This window comes from Strigops habroptila, chromosome 6 (assembly GCF_004027225.2).
Source record: "Strigops habroptila isolate Jane chromosome 6, bStrHab1.2.pri, whole genome shotgun sequence".
In the NCBI taxonomy this organism is placed as follows: domain Eukaryota; kingdom Metazoa; phylum Chordata; class Aves; order Psittaciformes; family Psittacidae; genus Strigops; species Strigops habroptila.
In genome coordinates, this window is record NC_044282.2 from 16,057,196 (window position 1) to 16,078,538 (window position 21,343).

Genomic DNA, 21,343 nt, shown 5'->3' on the forward strand with positions numbered 1-21,343 from the left:
GCCTAACTCAGCTGGAATAAGTAAGCAGATTAATGGCCCAGACCTAAACCATATCCTAGGCAGAAAACCACTGACTTCGACATACACAACACAATAACTTCACAGCCAGCACCATCACGAAATGTTCTGTGAGCAAAAGTGTAATGAGGCTGCTGATGGATGGAGTACTGACAATTACAGATGCAATACAACACAAAGAACAATATTAAAACATAAATACCAATAGTTTTCTGAAAGTGCTGATAAATCGGAATCAGTAACTTTTTGTTTCGCAAAGGTCACATCCACATGAGTTTGACCTTACACCTGAAAATACTCATTCTACTCACACAGAAGGCAGTAGTGATTACACAAACCTTTACTTATTCTGATTTCGAATTCGGAGACACCTCCTTTTCAATGGTGGCTCCAGATCCTCTGGCCCTGTGCTGAGTATTGGCGTTGAGATAATGCACGGCGCGATAGCAGTCTTTTCTGCTGGTTTTGGCACAGGCTGGATCACGCAACCTGTCTTGGGCAGCATCCGCAAAGCATACGCATGGTCCTCGTCTGCTGGATTGTTAAGGTTCGGGTCCTGTTTGTCTCCCCCAGCAAGGGGCTCTTCCCCAGCCTTCTTGCCAGCATCTCCCTCGAGGTGGCAGTTTGATGCACAGTTGTTCTCCTTAACAGACTCCAGCTCGCTCACCGCCAGCTCCTCCGGGGGCTGGGGCTTTTTCAGCTCCTGGGGCGGCTCCGGGTTCTTGGAACCCTCCGTGCTCTTCGTGCCATTCACAATGACGTTGCACACCGCTGCACCAGCTTCCAGTCCCGGCGTGCCGGAGGCCAAGGAGACAGGACAGCAGTGAGCTCCGTCACTGCACGGTAACGTTTTTGAGTCCACTGGGCTGCAGTTGTCCCTGCAGTCACTGCAGTTCCTTTTGTCTGAGCTACCAAAAGCCAGATTTACAACACTGTTAGGTTCACGTTCAACTTTCACTTGGGCGTGTAAAGCCCTGTGGATAACATTGTGCAGCCTAGACCGGTGGCCTACCGTTAGGTCTATCACACCATCCTGTGGACCCTGTAGCACACTGGGGAAACCAAATTTACTGTTCACTGGACTACTAGGTCTGACAGTCAAGTCAACAACTTCATTTTTACTGTGCTCCTGAAGCACTTGAGCTTGATTTAGGGACTGGCCTGAGCAGCTCGGTGACGAGTCAGAGGATTTAGATGATCCTTGCTTTGACTCTCGGGGGGATGAAGAGCTATTGTTTGGCTTTCCCCCAGGCGTTTCGCTGGAGGTACTCGGAATGAAGCTTTCGCCATTGCTGGAGAAGCCATTGGGGGGTTTGGAGTCATTGATGTGAGGGATGGGGATGGGAATGGGGATGGGGACGGGCAAAGGGACAATGACAGGATATGGCACTAGTAGAGTCGGGGGTGGCACCAGCGGGGCAAGGGATGGCAATCCAAAGTTCATCATCTGGGGCATAGGCATAGGACCATTTGGCATCATGCTGACAGGGGGAAAGGGAAGACTGGGCAAAGGAGCTCCGGGAGGGGGAGGCGGCAATAAGCCGGGAGGATTCCCAGGCATGGTAGGTGTTGTGGGGGGATGGATATGAGGGGAAAGCATTGGCCTGTGCATGGGGCTAGAGGTGGGACCCATATTTCTGGGGCCACCTGGTGGGGGACCGATTCCAGGAATCATTGGATTTGACAGAGGGCTGTTAGGATTTGAGGCATGGTGAGGCGGCCCGCGAATAAATGGTGGGCGGATTTGCTGCATAATTTGCTGTTCCATGAATATGGGCAGAGGAACTGGCCCACGGTTTGTCATTACCATGGGAGGACTGCGAGGTGGGACACCAATTGGAGGCACAATGCTAGCAGGTGGCTGGACAGAAACTGGTGGAATATTTGGATTCTCACTGATGGGAATAGGTTTGGGAACTGGCGTGGGGATTTTAGTGACAGAGCAGTTGGCAGTGTCAGACGGAGAGGCAGTGGTAGACGCTGATGGTCCAGGACCTTGAATTTGGCCAGCTGCAGACGCTGGGGATGGGGCTTTTCTCCGAGCATCTGCTAGCGGTATATTCCAAGAATCTGGAGTCAGCAGCTGCACCCCAGTGCCTTCTGCTTTATTTTCGACTGGAGGATGTAATGTACTGCACAGTCCAGCTGGAAGATTGGCCTGTGTCTCTTTGTAGAAAATGTCCATTTTGTACTGATTGAGACATTTTGCACTGCAGAACTGAAGCCTTCTTTCCCCGTCCCCAAAATCCAGATACTCTTTTGTGTGTCTTATGTGCTTACACCAGTCACATACCTACAACACAGTAATAAAATCAAATCAGGTAAGAAAAGCAATCTTCTCTTCATAGTGTTATTTTAAAAGTAATTCAGTTGCTTTGTAAATACCCACATAATTTTTCGGGGGGGGGGGGGGGGAGAAGTTACATCTGTGAAAACTATGCACTTTTTTGCTCCAAAATATTGGTGAATTGAATGCCATTCCCTTTTCTGGCTCCCATGATCTCAATTATACCTTACACAGTACATTATGTATCTTAAACCCATACCACAGAGAAGAATCCTCAGTTGGCATAAACTGTTATAGCACGCATATATAAGTATACAAAATCCGTATGAGTATGGCTGTGATTACTTCTCAATAGTAATCTAAGCACACCTGTACCATCTGAGATGCCATACTGCACAAGGAGTATGATAACAAGAAAAGAACTCAGAAAGTTTCTGGAAATGAATGCAAACCATTTCTGCTAAACTGCAGCACATTGTAACATTTAGTATTCTACTAAGGGTATCAAATAATAAGTTGGAAAAGGTGTAGTGTTTTCACAAGGCATCATGAAGCAAAAAACATCATTCATCCTTTGCCCTTCATTCCAAGGAGAAACTTGGAAATAATCAGGACATTTGTGTAAGGTTCGAATACTCCCAATTTGTGATGTTTCGTCAAGCTGGAATTATTTTCTGAGCTGGAATTATTTTCTGAGCTGTTTGCCCACTCTTGTGTACGAGTCACTTTGAGTAAAACTTCTTGGCAGGCAAGGGCCTATTTAGCAATTTTTTCAAATACTATGGCAAAAAGTTTGCATCACAGGCTCATTTGTGTTTTGTTTCTCTGCTTTCCATTTAATCCTTTTGTGTGTGTGTGTTACTATTGGTGTGGTGAAGGCTTAGCCAATTTTTTTTAAAGTAGGGCTGCAGAACTAATTAAGCTGTGAAAGGTTTTCCCAGTTGTAAACCACTAGACACCAAAGTTCAAAAAATAGTCATTCTAGGCTTCAGAATCCATTACTTCAGAGAAATTATTGTGATTTCATTAACACATTAATTTTGCAACACCAACAGCTCTCACAGATGGTGAAGACATGATCTACAATTCAAATATGACTCTTGTTTGCACAAATGCCTTTCCTTCATATGGCATTTTAAACAAGAATTAATATGAGTAATCTTGCCATAGCTATAAACAGATAAACAGATGTCAGATTTTTCAGTGCCTTACTTTTTTGACAGAATTTTACACACACAAAAACCCCATTTTTGTCATTTACATTAGTTCTCAAAATACTCTACTGACAGAGATTTTTGGTGCTTTCTATCAGCATGTTGAGCCTATGACCATGTCAGAATACATCCTGGTATTGTTTGTTCTGCCTTTCCCAAATAGCCATTTTAGCTTATTTTGAAATTACTGTATCTTTTGTAGGGAAAAGAAAAAAAAAAAAAAGAAAAAGAATATGATTGTGAAAAGACTGCATTAAAAGGATAATTAATTTTAATAACTATTGGCCATATAAACAATTCAAAACAACATATGTCAGGCATCTGATTACCCATCTCATTTAACTCTCAGCTTTCCTTTAATATAAACAGTGGTGACATTTTTGAGTTTTCAGTAATATATCTTTAATATATATACACACACACACACACACACACACTATATGCTATGGCTATTAGCCCACTTATTTTAACTCTGCAACATTCTGGTTATCCAGACAGGTTCCCTCTCCTACCTCCCCTCCCCATTCATGCATTCTCACACACACTGCCTCTCTCTACCGCAAGGGTTTATCCCAACATTTAAATCAAGCTAAAAGTAATTACTTGAGAAGTAGCAACTATTAAGTCACCCTCGAAGTTTGGGAATGCAGGGCCTGGATTTTTAGCTTGGGCACAGAGACACAGTGCCACGTGAGATAAAGCAGAGGGGGTGCTGGTGCTGCTCGGCGCATGTGGCATTAGGACAGGCATATTTCCAGCACGATGCCCCATGCAAAGAAGAAAATTTCGCGGCGTGTTACTAACAAGTCCAGCCCTGCACTGAACACACATTGGCGATGTAGTGCCCTAAAAACCATGGACAAAAAGGCTGTCAGATGCACAGAAGGGTCAAGATAAATGCTTCCTTTGCCACAGTATATGCATCCTCCCCGAGCATGGGGCAGATGGGAAATGTGAGCGCACTGAGCAGGGCAAAGCGGGGGCACCCCTACTTCCAAGGGCTCCCAGGCTTCATCAGGCATTGGCTCTCCCTCCGCTCCCTCCAGCAGCTCTGCTCAGCGGCGATCACATACAGCACCAGAGCTGGGCAATCCCTCACTGCAGATAGTGCAAACACGCAGCAGTGGGCACTGAACCACCCCGGGTATTTGGCACAGGTATGGGTTTTGCCAACCACCTGGCAAGTCGGCACAGATGGAAACATCTTGACCTCCTGAAGATTTTTGGCTTCCAGTCTTTCCCAAGCAGACAAAAGGGGAATTTGTGAGTCTACACCACAAATTAGTAAGGTACTATTCAGTAAAGCTGCTGAATTTACCTTAAAGTAATTTTGATCAAGAGCTCACTGCAGTAGCCACAAAATGCTATCTATTTTGCATGTGTGGAATCAGGATGTACACCACCACGCTCCTGCTGCTTGCAGGGTATGCTTTTGTCCCAAGGGCTGTGCAAAGAGCCAGGGGGTCTCCACATGTACCCCAAGAGCCACACAAAAAGGTACCAGCCAGCTTCTGGGGCAGGCTGGGGCAGGACGAAGCCCACCCATCTTAAAGGTCTTTTCCAGGCTAGTCAATTCTATGATCATCCTCAAAAACAGTGTCTGCTTGCAAAGAAAAGATGAGGAGGAGACAGGCCCCAGAGGCAGCTGCTGTATGAGAGGGGGCAGGACTTCAGATGCAGCTGCTTCCCTGATTTAGTCCTGGGATGGTGCAGCTAAGACCTGTCCTTCCTTCGGGGCAAAGGAAGCAAACCAACTTATAAGCCTGCTGCCACAGAGGCAGCTGAGAAATACGAGAGAGTAAACCCAGCCTCCTTATCTTTCTAGGAAGAGCTCCCTCAGTGACTTTAATTTAACTGACTGGAAGAAAAATACAGCCCCTGAAAAACTTTTGGCATATTTTCTAATAATTTAATTTTATTAGTTATCAGTTGAAAAATTCACTTTAGTTTTTATTGCTGTATTGATTTGTTTTCCTCAAGTGGGCTCCTTTGTCACCCCTAGCTAAACAAATATTTTCTCTTCGACAGTAAAATATTTAGAAATCCTGCTTAGAAACTCTCTACTGACTTCTCCTGTTTTCAATAATTCACTGAGGTACAAGAAACTCTGAAGTCTGCCTGCCTCACATATTGATCACAGACCGTTCTGTGTATTTTATCACTAGATAAAATTAATTAAAGCCACAGAAATTAAAGGCAGCAATTCTGTTCCTCTGAACATCCTGGATGAACCAAGTATCTAAGAATTATTGATTTTACGCAACATCGCAAGTGTTGAAGTTAATGTCAGTGAGAAATGTCTACCTATGACATGCACTCTTTCATTAATATCTATCTATCTATCCATCCATCCTTCCATCCAATCAGTCTATGTTACTTATTTAAGATACACGTATAAAATGTCCATGTCATATGCAGGTAATATGACACCTTATAATACCATACTAAAAGGCGGACAAACAGTCCCTACAATGAGGAGGAAATTACTGGAGCAGAAAAAATGTCACTTAAGAATTAATGAATCAAGTCTGTCTTACAGGATTGATCATTTAAGATGAGGTCAATGAATTTATGATACAAATGGCTATATCACTAGAGGTAATAAAACGTAGTAATATAATTCATTTTACATCTAACTAATGACGTGCTCAGAGTAATTACAGACTTCTTCTAAAAGCCTGCACTGATTAGTTCAGATGTGATAAGTGAAACATATATATCTTTCCGTTCAATAAAATAACATTTTCTTATCTGAAAACACATCCAGTGTCTTATTTCTTCAAGTACTTGCATTCCATACAGAACATCATCGTTCTTTACAACCAGATCAAAATCTGTCTCTTCATTTATTCCTCCTGCTTCCCTTTTCCTGCCTTATCTTTTGCCTTCACCATACAACCAAGAGAAAAGCTAAATTGTTGCATGGTCTTTGTTAACACCACACATTGGATGTGGTAGTGCTTACACATGGGAGTAGTTCCCTGGGTTTCAGCGGGATTCGTCATGAGAGTTAGTGCTGTGGGATCGCATTTGGAGGGCCTGACCCAGCACAATGAAGAGTTTCCTCTTTAATGCAATCAATTGGCTTTGGGTCTGACACTTAACATTGGCCCTTGCTCATCCTGGAGTCAGCAGGAGCCTTGCCCCTTACCTCAACAGGAGCAAAGGCACAGCTGGGCATTTTGGAAGGAACTGGCAGAAATACACGAGAAGAAAATGTCGCGAGGCTGAATTTCAGACATTTCCTAACAAACAGGCAAAGCAACCATTTTGTACGTTTCTACCCAAAAGGAGGTGGGACTCGTAGCACTGCAAGTGACAAGGAGTGTGAACATTTCCAAGATAGAGTCAGACCTTGCAAGGTGCTAACACTTCCCCTACACACCTTCATCTCCCTTGGAAAATACTCCTAGGACTGCTCTTGGGCGAGCACACTTCACACCACGAATGTCAGAATACAAACCCTGAATGACAGAAAGATCAGTAATAAGATAACTGCCTATCTCATTCAGCTGTAATGCAACAACCCTCAAGAAGATTAAATTTACCTAACTGGGGCATGTCCAACGCTAAACAACAGAATGAACATTTCCTTCAGTACATTTAATGTATTTATATTTTAGTGGCGGCTTGCCAGTGTGCTACTTATAAGCTCAATGACTTGATATCATTTATCCGCTTTCCTGTGAAACATGCAGCAATCTACACCCGGAGACAACTCAGGAGACACTGCATCAGCAGAAACACAACTCGCACCCAATATGGGAACACCAAGGAAGCCAGGACCAAGGGATCCTGTAATACTCGGATTTCTCTAATACAAAGTGGGGGCAAAGCCATTCCTATTGGCATCCATATCTTTATTTTGATATAAACATCCAAAGCAGAGTCCAGACATGGCCACGAGGCTGCCCTGTGGGAACAACAGGGCACCCTGCTGCACTTAAAAGGGACATATTTGGGCTTTAGGCACAAGGTAATTAATACTTTACTCAATCAGCTGTCAAATGCAGACACAAAGTTCATCCATTACTGCAGCCCACCCCTAACCTCTGAATAATAATCTACACTACTTCATTAAGCAATATGTTTGCTAAAATCTGTCTGCGGACGTACTTACATCTGCCTGAGAGAAACCAGGAACAAGTACCATGTAAACACCACCACTGCGATGAAAGAGAGCTTATGCCTTACACACAGCGCTTTGGACTGGTATCAGCTCCCTGGTAAAGCTTAATGAGAGGGCAGAAAGGGATTATGAGGGCAAAGACAGTCCATTTTCAACTTCTCCAGAACCAGAAGGTGACTAACCAAGCTCCTCTCCTTGCTCAGGAGAATGCTGTTGTGGGACGTGTTGCACAAGGGAGGGCTGCATCGCTTCCTGAGGACCAGGCTTTTACCAAAGATGCCGAAACATGGGACTGAAGATCACCAAACCCTTGCTTCCTGGCATAAAATCCATGTATTCAATTTGCTTCCTTTTCCCACTCTGGTATCCAACTGCTGTCTCTTCATATACGTTCAGGCGTATGTTTTGGCTTCACAGACACCACTGCATGTTTCCCATATCCCATTCTGGCCCTGGCTGCCTTTCCCTTTAGCTCAGGCTGGGTCCCAGGCCCTTCCCTGCAGTTTCCAACTCTGCCACCCACCCATAATGTGCAAGGCATGGAGCAGAGATTCCCATCTGATCCCAAAAGCTGCAAGGCAAGGAGACAACCCTGCTCCCCCTGCACACACTCCTGCCTTGCAGCCAAGCGAGAACCTGACTCACCAGACATATGTTTTTCAGCAAGGGCTTAAGTTTTCTGAAGCCTGACAAACACTGGACGCGGCAGCAATCTAGAAATTAGGAAGTGGCTTGAAACACACATACAGAGGTTTCTAGTAAACAGCCAAATGAGTCACAACTAGTGTTCTTGCACACAGCTCAGTCAGACACTTTGCAGCCCAGCAGCTGCCATGGCATGGACACCATGGCACCTTGCCACACAGGTCCCCTCCTAAGGCTGTGAAGCACTGCCAGCAGGACACCAGGGGAAAATTCAGTCTATTATAAAGAAAGAAACCTAGATCTGCATGTCCTGAAGTGTCCTGATGTGCCTAACTATCTTTAAATGGCAAAGGAGTGTGAAACCTCTTTCAGCTGTCCACGTCAGCATCCCCAGCTTGTTGGGCAATATGGCTACTTGCTCCCTCCCTTCTTTCTTCCATTTATCCACCACCAAGGCTCCTCTTCAGAGCAGGTCACCTAAAAGGTAATGGTAATTTCGAAACAAATCCCCTAAATCCTGCACACGGCCCCATATCTGCAGTCTGTTGCATGGACAAGCACAGAGAAACTGCTCAGCTGTTAGCACACAAATACATGCTTTTTTGTTTGACATTAAGATTGTTCCGAGGCACTGGAGTTCCCTTTTAGCATTTCCTGACTCAGAAAAAGGAGGAGCATTAACAAGTTCAAGGTAGGCACCCTCCTGTGCCGATGGGAAAGGTGAGCAGGTGAAGACTGCAGAAGGACATGGTCACGCTCTGCTCAGATGTGCCGGGTTAGAGAGAGGAAAAGGAGGGCAGTTATGTTCCACCCAGAGATAATGGCAAATGACAAACTCCTTTGAGAGGTTAGCGATAAGCAGCATAATGGAATTGAAATTCATAATTTAAAGGCTTTTTTGCTTATCCTAATGCTGTTGTGCTTGTTTCCCAGCTAATTGAGTTATCACAAAAGGTATTCAGCTGCCAGCACCCTGTGCCAAGCGATGGAGTGGCTGCAGCCTCGCCAGAAGCTGCACAACCTGCTGCTGCTCACCACCGTGTCCCACATTTCCCTATTCAATCCTCCTCCAAAGCACCCACCCTGGACCTGCTTCCTCCCAAGAGGGACTGGATAGCCCGGGGCATGGCCAGTGCCTGAGCAGGGTATGCAGGGGTCTGTGCGTCCAGCACCACAGCCACTGCATGCTAGCCCATGGGCAGGAGGCTTTGGTCCAGGAGTCCCTGTCAAAGGATGCAGACTGCCCCCAAAAGGGGAAGGCAGTTTACAGCATCTGCTTTCAAGACGACTGTGACCAAGTTCCCCACCTTGGCTGGGAATTGATGCTCTTTCGCTACCCAATGTGAAACAATATTAGTCACAGGCATACTCCAAAGTGTGGCTCTCAGCAGTTATCCAGCCCCCATCACCATTTTTGATGTGCTTACTGCAAGATACTCAGCATGTTTATTGTAGCAGGGTTTTTCCATCCAAGATGGCTCATGATAATTTTTTACAATGATTGTTCCATTTGAATGGAGTTATTATTACAAAAAATAAACGAAAAAAAATCATTCCAGCTGAAACCTGCTGCGAAGGAACCCCGAGGCAGGCTCTAACACACTGTGAATGTGGTTACAATATAGCTCGTAGCGATGCTAGGTGTGAAGGAAAACAGATTTTTACAATGTTTGGAGCTTTGTGCAAAAACAGTTGACAAAACAGAACACTGCAGTTGCCTGCAACTTAAAACTGTCCTGTGACAAGTTTCTCTCTGTTTAATAGAGATCAAAGCTTGCCTGCTTGCTTGATTCTCCTTTCCCAGCTGTAACCGTCCTAAGCTTCTTGTCCTCCCAAAAATCTCTACCATAGTTTTCTGAGGAGTGAACACTGACTTCATGTCATTTACATGCAAGACCCACTCTGTCTCCATTTTTCATCCTAATTATATGAAAGTCTAAGCTACATGAAGCATAAGGAGAAAATATAGTTATTTGGTAATTAATGGCTAATGATAAATTGATTTCATTTTTTGAATCATTGCAGTTGTCATCTGTGATATTTAAAACAGTTTTTTACAAAGCCCTTGTGTTCCTTTTTGTTGGGGGGCTTTTCAATGCTCCCAGCCAAAAGCAACGAATGTAAGTTATGCTAATGCTCGGTGGAAATCCAGGTTGGGTCTTATTTCATCAGAGTGGCTACATATTTGATTTTGTATATAAACAGCTGAGCTCCGTATTTCAACTTCAGTCTGAGGCTTTGAAACCACAGGAGGAACTTTGGATCTGAAACCATTGGTGAAGCCCACAGTATGGTGGGCGAAACTTAAGGGAAAATGAATGTAGTGTGAGGTGGGGCTTGCCAAGACATAAGTTCTTCTCCCCAGAAACCTTCCTGGCTGAAATAACACTGAATGGGACAATAACAGCATTTAAACCTTGCAATCCCTGATGGGGGGTTTTTACACTTGTGCCATATGAGAGCTGATTACAGTGCACATGGGCGCTGCTGTTTCAGTACTGGCTAAAGCCACCACTCCAGCAGTGACAGAAGTCCTAAGTAAAATTGAAATTATGCAGAAGATAAAAGGAGGGCAGGAGCAGGGCAGAGGGGTGGGGGGTTAAATGCCCCCAGCAGGTCAAACAATTTGTCTTGCCAAGACTCACATTTCAGAGGTATGTAGGCCCTGAGAAACCTCGTCCTACTGTGAGTCCACTGGCTTTTACGCTTGCAAAGAGATTGTGCGGCAGAGCAAACCCTGACTCCAGGCATTGAGTCCCAGGCTCAACGCTCAAGCTTGCATCAAGCCTCAAGCTCATGAGATGGCTGCCACAGGTCTGCAAGCAGTAGCCCAACATTTGTGTAGGTCGTGCCACACAAGAGGCAGTTCCTCATCCAGGCTTAACCTGGTCTGACAGGAAACCATTTAAGTGTCTCTGTGGCCTCCTTCTTGGTGAGACTAATTTGAGGGTTGGGATCTGTGGAGTCAACTGAGTGCCTCCACCATGCTTCTCATCATAGTCCTTAGCTCGTGGGTGGCAGTGGGAAAAGCCAGCTTGGCAGACCAGTGGTACAGACATACTTGCTGGTCAGGCAAGCAGTTTGATTTGGGTTATGTGAGCATTGGTCACCTTGATGTCTGACAACTGATTTCCAGGCCAAGACTTCCCATGATGTGCAATCTCAAATTCCCTTGGTCCTGAAATGATCTGGGGTTTATTCAGCCTGGAGACAGGAAGGCTCAGGGAAGACTTTACAGCAGCCTTCCAGTATCTAAAGGGGGCCTACAGGAAAGCTGGTGAGGGACTTTTTACAAGGGCAAGTAGTGACAGGACAAGCGGGAATGGCTTTAAGCTGAAAGACGGGAGATTTAGATTAGATATAAGGAAGAAGTTCTTTACTGTGAGCACGGTGAAGCACTGGCACAGGCTGTCCAGAGAAGCTGTGGCTGCCCCATCCCTGGCAGTGTTCAAGGCCAGGCTGGACGGGGCTTTGAGCATGGTCTAATGGAAGGTGTCCCTGCCCATGGCACGGGGGCTGGAACTGGATGAGCTTTAAGGTCCCTTTTAACTCAAACCATTCTATGATTCTGTGCCCCTTAAGCTGTTAGCGCCACAGTGAGAGCTTCGCTTCTTCCTAAAAATGACACAAATGTACCTACCTCCTCAAACTACTTCCACTACAGTTGTGCAAAGTATTGGCAGTGAAAAGCATCATAAACACCTTGAGAACAGGATGAAACTGTCAGCTTTGACTATTCAGGAAGGCAAAAGAAAGAAATCAAATCTAGCAGCTGAAACGAAAAATTTCTGGGGCTCAGAAATACTCCCTCTCAGTGTCCAGGGCCTGCTGTTTCTTTGGGGCAGCAAGGGAAGGTCACACTAGGAAATACCCCTCCTTCCTCTTCCTCAGAGAGTGGAAATGCATTTCTTTCTTCAGCAGGACATTTACCCTCCATGCTGTTGGAGAACCTCCTGCACAGCTTACACTTCCATATGCTCAGCTACAGGAGACAGCAGAGCAGCTTCTCCGTTCCCAGGGTGCCCAAGTAATGGCGTCCCACCAGTGCCCAAGCTAAGAACCAGTGCTGGCCCCTCTTTAGGGAACAGACAACAGGACCATCACTGCTGCCATACCATGAGCTCCTTACTCCTATGCAGGGGCTAGGGAGATCCTGCTCCTTGTGAGAACAGGTCCAAACATCAGCCAGAGAAGGTTTCTTCTGCAGAGCACCTGTCAACCAGTGCACTGAGGAAAGAGGGCCTGTATGCGCCAGGCTTTGCATCACTCCCTGCATCCAGCCCCAGCAATGAGGAAGAGAAAGGAAAATTGAGAGCAGTTAACACTGTAAGTGTTTCTATCAAATTCTTTTGCGAATTATGGATGCCGTTAAGCACAGGAAAACTTAAAGCTAAAAGAGGAAAGGGGCATTTCACTAGCCTCAAATAGTATCTCGCTTACTGAGTGACCAAAATCTCTCCAAATGAGAAAGCTGCTAGCAAGTCTGCAGATGACTTCAGAAACCAGATGAAGATTTATGTTCTCTAATTAATTCACTTTTTTTATTCAGTATCTGAATAAACATGTTCTCCCTTCTTTTCTGAACAAAACTTTATTCTCGTTATATAGCAAAGTAACATTGTGAGATGGAAAATAACCCATGTGGCTCATCTGTCTAGAATTTATATCTAGTAATATCTTATATGTATTTTTTCTCCAATATGTTTTCTTTTTAATATTCAAGAAAATATAAAAATAACAATAAAACTCCCTCCATTATTATTCCAGGCTTATAGGTTGGTTGACAGGAATGTAAGTGTAATAATGAGGAGGTTTGAGGGGCAGGTTACTGTTTTTTGCTCACATGATGCTTTTAGCCAAAGGCATTGCTGGAGGCCAATACCACTTCACCTGGATCAAATTCATCACTGAACAGCCATTAAATAACTCAGACTTAAACGTAATATTAATGGGTGTAGAGAATATTACTGTAATCCAGATATGAAATATCATTAGTCTGTAGAATAGCAAGTAGGAACGCAATTTGAAACCTTGAGAAATCTTTATTTACTTGTAATGAAGGGTTCTAAGTCCAATTTCTCTCTCACCTATGCCATTTTACAGTGGCATAACTCTCACAGATTTGTGTTGTTTCTTCTGATTTATGCTTGTACAAGCAAGAGGCTTACAGAATAGAAGTCTTTGGGTGCTTTGGGATATACACACATGGGTTTTTTCCACCTATCTCAGGTCAGGGATCTTCAGCCTTTATTATTACACGTTAATCTTTATCATGCAATAATATTTATAGGCAAGGACCCATTACACTATGTGCTGTAACATATACATGGGCATAGTGTGGGCTGCAGCAGAACCGGTTGGGTCTCAGTGTCTACCTGAGGCAGGCTCCCCGCACACAACTCCCCACCTTTCCCAAACATATAAAATCCTTGAGAGACTGCACCAGCTGCTTACTTGGAAAAATTATGTTAGGGAAAGATTGACTTGACCGTTAGTAAAAATGGATTTAAAAAAAAAAATCGAAACTTTCCAAGAAGAGCGTTGCTAAGTTTTAGTCTATAGAGCTTTGAAGGGAGTCAAAACTGTTCCAGATTTGAATGCGTGTGATTCACACTTTGAGAATTGCTGGTTTCGCTGCTGGTAATGGTACGCACCACCCCGCATCCCAGAATACATTCAGTTTAAAGAGCAGCCCTCTCTCTGGAAACCACATTTGATTAGAACAACTCTGGGCCAGATCCAAAATCTGCCTGGATCAAGGAAGAGTGTGTCACATCAGTTTCAGCCCAGGACTGAGACGTGTCACATTGCTTGCAGATTGGGCATAGAGAGTGGAATTCATTTTCCCATTTCCTCTGGAGTTGGGGGCTGGAGAAGACGAAGCCAAGCAGGGAAATTGCTCTGCCGCACACAGAGGAAGCATTCTGCGTCCTCTACTTTTTCTTGCTGCAAGGCACTGATCCTGGATGAAACCCAGAGCCCGTTGGTAGAGACCCAGCTCCCCTTCCCCCTTCTATTAGCACAAAATAACCAGTGGAGAGAGGCTTATTCTGAGCAACTGTTAGGCTCACTGTTGGGCACTCCCATATGGAGCAGGTAAGACTGAAATAAGGGCCAGGCAAAAGAAGAGATGGGGACTGCAACAGTCTGCAGATCCTCCAAATTGCGAGGGAAGAGAGAGAGAAGAGGAGAGGAAAGGAAAAGAGAGGAGAGGAGAAACAAGAAAGGGAAAAACAGAAGAGAAGAAAGAAAAAATTAAAAAAAGAAAAAGTTTACTCTGTGTCTGGTAGGTAGGACTTACCAGGACTGTTATGGACCCTAGCTATCTTAAACCACTGTTTTCCAGGACTTTAGCCTTAAAAATAATAAATGAGGAGTTATAAAGGTCTGAAACTGCAGCCTAGAGCCAAACATATGGTGACCTCATGTGTGTGAAAACTCCCTTGTCTTCTTCTGCTAATGCCCCTCTTGTTTTACTAAGAACATTCCTGCCATGAAGCTGGGCTTCCTCTGACAGGACTTGCCAGCTGTGAGGGTGGTGGGGAGCAACCAGCTTAACTTGCAACCGATGCCCAAGGGAGGGAGGACCAGCTTTTCACATACCCTGCTGCCTGCTATAATGCTTTTGTCAAACCTCAAACTTTTTCTGGTTCTCAAGGAATGGAAAATGCACCTTATTCCTTGGTGATTTACACCTACCTCTTTCTAAGTAGGGCATAGATGTGGGGGAAAAAAATGTCCTACTAGGTCTTTCCTATTCAAATGAAAAGGTATTACTTATCCCTCTGTTTAGAAAGTCTTTAGCACTGGAGCATACCTGACACCCAGCTATTTACATAAATCAGATCTTTTTTTAGTAATGCTGGGATCAATCTGGGTTAACATCACTGAAGCCAGTGTTGGTTTTTTCAATCTAAACCATGTAACTGAGAGTTGAATTTGGCACAAAGTATTAATTTCTCACCAAGGAGGGTACATTACAGTAGAAGGCATCAGACGCGCTATTTGGTAAAGAACACAATTACAGAGGATCCTTTAGTAACGCATTGTGTTACTGTAGATGGCACTCATTCCTTGCCTGTATATATGATGCACACTGCAACTGCATAGATTTTATTATGTAAATGCATCATGGCAAACCCTTTCATGCTCACAAGTTCATGCAGATGATTTTCTCATTGCATGACAGGCACAACAAAGCAGCTATGCGGAAGCTGCACACCAGGACAAGAGAAAATGCATTTAAACCCTCACCCTGCAAGTATATTGCAAGCAAGGGTCTGAAAAGTGCCATGCTCTTCAGACTCCTCCTCAAAGAGGACTAACTCTGTCTTGCCTTCTCCAGCCCTTTTCCTTCCCTAGGTCTTTCCACAAAACTTGTGACAATTTCACAGGGTAGAGCACCACTGGAAATATTCCTCATCAAACTGAGATCTGGCTGGCAAATGCAGACCAGTAGACATGATGTACAAAGACTCCTAACTGTGTATCTGTTCAGTGTAACTGAAGTGTTTGCTTTTCTTTTAAGGGCTTTTCTTTAGATTTATTTTAACACCCACCCCAGGTCAAAACCTCCTCATCCAGTGATGTATAGCAGTAAAAGAGGGAAGGTTATGTAGCTAGGGTGCTGAGACGGGACTTGCCAGATTGGCATTAATCATTCCCCACAAACACAACATTCCTGAGTAACTTTTGACAAGGGGAAGGGTAGGCAGTGAAACAATCCAGACAGCCCAATTTTAGGTATTTAATTTGATTTTCGAGCTCAGGTCTATGGACAGAAGTAGGCATTTCAGGAGGGTGGAATCTAAATAAGGCTCTCAACTGGTCCCATCAGAACTCTCTCCATCCACTGCAGAGAGAGCGAAGGGTCAGTAAGCTCCAGCAGGTCTCTAAAGCTGAGAGGCTTCTATGTCCTCTGTTTTCAGTCTGTATCTTTGATCCTCCTTTTAAAATGGGTAGAAGACTTCCCCTCATCTGACTAGCCTACTTAGAGCACGAGGTGTTTGAAATGGGAATCAGCTTGTCCTACATGTGTGTACAACATCCAGTACAATCAATCACATACAGCGGGTGCCTTGAACCACCACCACCATCAAACGATCAAAGTGCAACATTACTATGGGGCTCTTTCCACTGTGGGATCAGGAATCACAAGGCGCTTTGGCCAAGCCCTGACTTGAGGATTTGGTTCTCTGTGGCTAGGTACAGACGTGTGCCCACTTGCACACATCTTGTTACATGACATGTTATATGGAATGACTTATTGCAGGATGCAATATAGTAATGAGGGAAAGGAAGACAGAGTTAAGTATAGCATATTTACTAGTAGACATGACTGAGAATATTGACTGTTCTTTACATCTACCAGGCACATTTATCACCCTATGATATAGGAGGGGAGATGACTGGGAGGCGGGGACATGCCAGTTAACCCCAGGCACTTGTCCAAGCACGAGAGATCTGAGGTATGCACAAGGGTTGAAATTCCATTACAGGGTTTAAATAATTAAACACTACATGTTTGGAAGCTCATTCCTTCCTATTACTTTGTAAATAATTAATCTGTATTTTCATCTATTGAACTTCATGGAGCTATACATGTAACAAATTTGAGTCAAGTTGCAGAAGAGAGATTTTTCCTGTCTGACAGCATTGCAAATGTTTTTTGTTGTATACAGTAACTTCAGCTATTAGGGATCAGTCAAAAACCAAATCCAAGATAGATGCTGTACATCACAGGCACATGTGTAAGGGGTTTTCTATCAAATTATTCACAAGTAATCAAAACACTAAGAGAAACTGTAAATCCCCAGAGGAAAAAAATGTGCTTCTATCATCTTAGAATAGTAAGAAGTGATTCAAGTTGGAAGAGAGCAAACCAAAAAACTGCATGTATTGTTCATGTTGAACATAGTCATTCTGTTCAAGCTAATGATGTCAGTTTCATGTAACCTGCAGTACAGTTTGATTAAAAAACCCCACAAATTCCTGCAACTGAAAATACTAATCTCAAAGTCTAAAATAACTGATACAAGAGTTACAGAATCTAGAACAGAAAAAAAAAACACCCCACCTTTATCCAGAGTATTTTTCTTCCTACAACATGCTATTTCCCTCTATTTGCTTCTGGTTCAAGCTGAACAAGCCGCTAAATACCCGGTAGATTTCACCTAACTGGAACTACATGTGAGGCACCAAGGCAAACAACCAACACTGTTCAAACCTTCAAAACAATAAGGCACTGAAAAGGGCTCTTGAAACCGTAGCTCTGCCCTGGGAAATGAATTTGTGGCAATGGCATCAGGATTACATGTTTATTGTACATGTGATTTCCAGCTCCAGTTAGCTTCTATTTACAAGTAAGCAGATATATATGCATTCACTTATGCAATTCTAGCTGACATTCCTACAAATTCAGTACGAAAGTCCAACTAAGTTATTTCTTTTTCACACAGCATTACAACTAATAGAAATGCTGCTGGCCAAACAGTTCCTCCAATTACAATAAGTGGAGCAAAGCTGCCTTCAAACTGGATCTCAGTTACACCTGCACAGTTATTCTGGAAGTTAATCAGATTGCACAGAGGTAAATATGGACTTAATGTGCTCTTCAGAGGCCTCATAATGGCAGAAGACACATTAGGGAGAGAAGAAAGAAACTGCCTTGACTTTCAGATCCCAGGCTGGCTTTGCAAGGAAGGGAGCGAAACCATCTGTATCTGGAGGTGAAGCAGTCGTGTGTTAGAGATCAAAGAAAGCCAGAGTCATGTTGCAGGGGAAGGATTAACTTAAAAAAAAGTCTCGCAATGTTCTTATTTTGTAATTGTTATTTAAAAAACAAACAAAAAACCTCCAATAAACCAAACCTCAAAACAAAACAAAACAAAAAAAACCCCCACAAAAAACCCCGAAGTGACACCTAAATCAAGGGCAGGCATTGGATCCAATAATGACAACTCTCCTGTTTGCTCCTTTGACCCGTGAAGCTCTAATTCAGAGTCCTGAGGACAGAAGCTGCACATTCCTGAGCGGCAGAAGAGAAACAGGGCTGCAGAAGACGGGACCATGAGGTCAGGTTTCAGTGAAAGCCAGGCTTGCATGCCAGGCACAGAGATCAAGGACCAACTAACTCAAAGCACAGGAAGAATCAGCACTTCAGATGTCAGCTGTTTCAAGGATTACAGGCCCTCCTGTTTCTGGTGTCAAGGTAATAATCAGAGCAGCGGACGCGCAAGGCTCCTTGCAGTGATAGCTGAATGTGCAGCCCTCGATTTGGATTCAGTTTGGGGGATTTTGTTTCCTTTTTAGACAAAGCCAACAGTGCCAAGTATTCATATTTCAAGGCTGTTTTAAGGATCAAACTCCATCTTACTTAATAAAAAGGCGAGCAAGATTCAAAGCAGAAAATTATATGGGAGCTTCACATACAGTAGGTGGAGAGGCAGGATTCCATGACTTTTATCAGATGTATTGAGGTATTCGTGTAGAGATTGGTGCTAATGACAGCTTCTTAAAAATGTCGTGTTGTTCCCCCCTCACCCCCTGTATTCATTTTTCACATAAATCCCGATTTTGGCGTATTACTTTATTGTGGAGACATGTTCTGTGTACTGGATGGCTTATGCAAATTAACCAAATGTCCCATAAATTAGTCTTGAAATGCCTGAGATAATGAGCTGCTTGCATGGTGAGCAGTGCACAGTATTCAAAGAAGGACTCTTTACAGGTTGGGAGAGTGGGAGAACATTATAAATGTGCCCGGGCAGCACAAGGCAGGATGCTCCGCCGGCACTGTGCTCCTCATCCTGAAATGTGAGGCTGACTGACTAGAGCTGGAAAATGCAATGCTAAGAGATAAATGAAAATTGAAAAAAACCCAGTAATTACCTGGTAAGCAGACAATGTGCCCCTAGCTGCTGAAGCCCAAGCTTGCAGATCTTCTTAGCTGACTTGGCCAACACATTTAAACTGCTTGCAGGCTGGGTTTTCTTTCTTGAATAATTTGGATTTTCACTGAACGCCTTTTGACATCTGTTATGTATGTGAATGGTATTGTGTTCAGTGCTTTCTTTTGGAGATATGTATGCACCTACCAAAAGTCATGCCTCCCTTGTGTTCCTTACCTGAGATGGAGAGAATGCTTCAAAACTACACTCCCAGTTTTATTTTAAAAAACAAATGTCAGTTTCTGTCAGTTGCTGCTTTCTGGTGAAGTGTAGATTTAAGAGCAAGCTTTATGTACAAAGGGCTCCTTAAAGATAATAAATCAGATGACAAATCAAAAATACACCAAAAGCTTGCTTTGGTGTGTGCTTAATTGTCATTCCACCTCTAATAATTACATCCATACTGAATTTGTGTGTGGGCACCTTTATTTGCAACATCACAATAATTAAATGACATTAGCGTTCAGAAGAAGGTATGTGAGAGACAAAGTGCTATTAGCGTTACCTGGCAGCAATGACAGCCTTAAGGATGCCTTTACCTTGCATTCCTTTATTTCATTATTGCCACAGAACTGACGTGGGGAGGGCGCGGGAAAGAGGACGGACAATAGGGATGAAAACCAGACAGGGGTTTTACAAATGGAGCAATTGCCTTGCCTCCCTCCCTCTCCTCTGGTACCTCCAAGGCCCCACATTTTCTGCTAGCAACCCCATGGAGCAAGTCCTCAAAGGAAGCCATTTTATCTTTTTGTCCTGCAATAACCACTGTGTGCTCCTGAGCACCCTGCCTTGGAAACTTCTCTGTTTGCTATTCACAGATAGCATAGGAAGCTCCTCAAAGCACACACAAACTGCTATGCAAGCAGTAATAAAGCCGACCTTTTTCTGTTAATGTTATTAGGATATGGCAAGTGGCTGGGCCAGCTGCTTGAGCGTAAGCTTTGTGCTGACCATGGCTAACTGATTTGGTGGTGTTTTATTCCGGCCGACAATCATGCAGGCAAAAGGGATGAGGTAAAGGCAAAGCAAGCAGGAGGAATTCATTCTCGCAATTCCACATGAGCTTCAGAAGTGCAATTATGCCCATTTTATGAATGGGGAGCAGAGACAAAGAGAGATAAAGTGACTTGGCCGGGGTCGCAGGGAGTATCTGTAACAGAGCTGAGGCAAGAACAAATGCCTCATTAAAGACTGCTCTAATACCGGGCATCAAGGAAATCTTCCTTGCAAGAAACTCAGGGCTTGCATCCAGAGTCACAAGCCACCCTGTTTGGTCATACTAAGAAATCAAGCTGTGAGCAGTGGCAGGTAACTGACAGGTTTTCGGATGGTAAAAAACACATTTAGTAACATCTGGGCCTTACAACATTTAGGGAAGGGGACTTTCTACAGCTAAGAGCACTGATGTCCTGGGCTTAAACCACGACAACTGAGGAGCTAAAGACTACGGGAACTTTGAAAACAAGTGGGTTCATAAAAAATAAGTGATGTGATTTATCATGGACCTGGGGAAGAAGATAGTTAAACTGAAAGAAAGGAAAGAGTAGTGGAGGAAGAGAGGTATTCAGAAGGGGAAGAGGGACCTAAGGAAAAAATTGCAAGGAGCAGAAAAACAAAGACAAAGGACAAAAATAATATAAAATGGGAGAATAGCAGATATACCGAGGTGAAAACAGCTCAGCTGAAGTGCCACAGGGATGATCCCTGCCTCACTGCAGCTTTCAACAAACATGCACCAGCTTGCGTGAATCTGGACAGAGGAGTGCGTTTGTGCTGGGGAGCAGCCCAAGGAGACAGGCTCCCAGAGCAAGGGTACCAAGGCAGGTGAGGGGCAGCAGCAATGCCCCCGGCACACTCCACTTGCTCCCTGCTTGGTGTCTGCAGCAGGTGTAATGTCAGCAGCAGCTGTTTCAATAATGTCTTAAACCTTCCTGCCCTCCTTTTTCAGAGCTCCTACACGTAGATTCAAATCCCTGGACATTCACAAGCAATTATTTTCTAATGATGCTAGAAGCAAAGCTTCCAGTCCTGCAGCTTCAAAAAACCCTTCCCAGCTATGCTCTGCTGTTGACCTTTTCAAGACCTAAATATATATAAGATA

The 21,343-nt window shown here is 44.0% G+C and overlaps 1 protein-coding gene across 2 annotated transcripts in view; it reads right to left on the minus strand.

The window, feature by feature from the left end:
- The window catches only part of SOBP (sine oculis binding protein homolog), a 118,161-nt gene that overhangs the window by 15,985 nt on the left and 80,833 nt on the right, over positions 1-21,343 (minus strand). For both annotated transcript variants that reach the window (XM_030490544.1, XM_030490545.2), the window contains one exon: positions 357-2,311. In XM_030490544.1, the coding sequence (XP_030346404.1) occupies positions 359-2,311 (1,953 nt within the window). In that variant the 3' untranslated portion in view covers positions 357-358. The remainder of the gene's footprint in view (positions 1-356; positions 2,312-21,343) is intronic.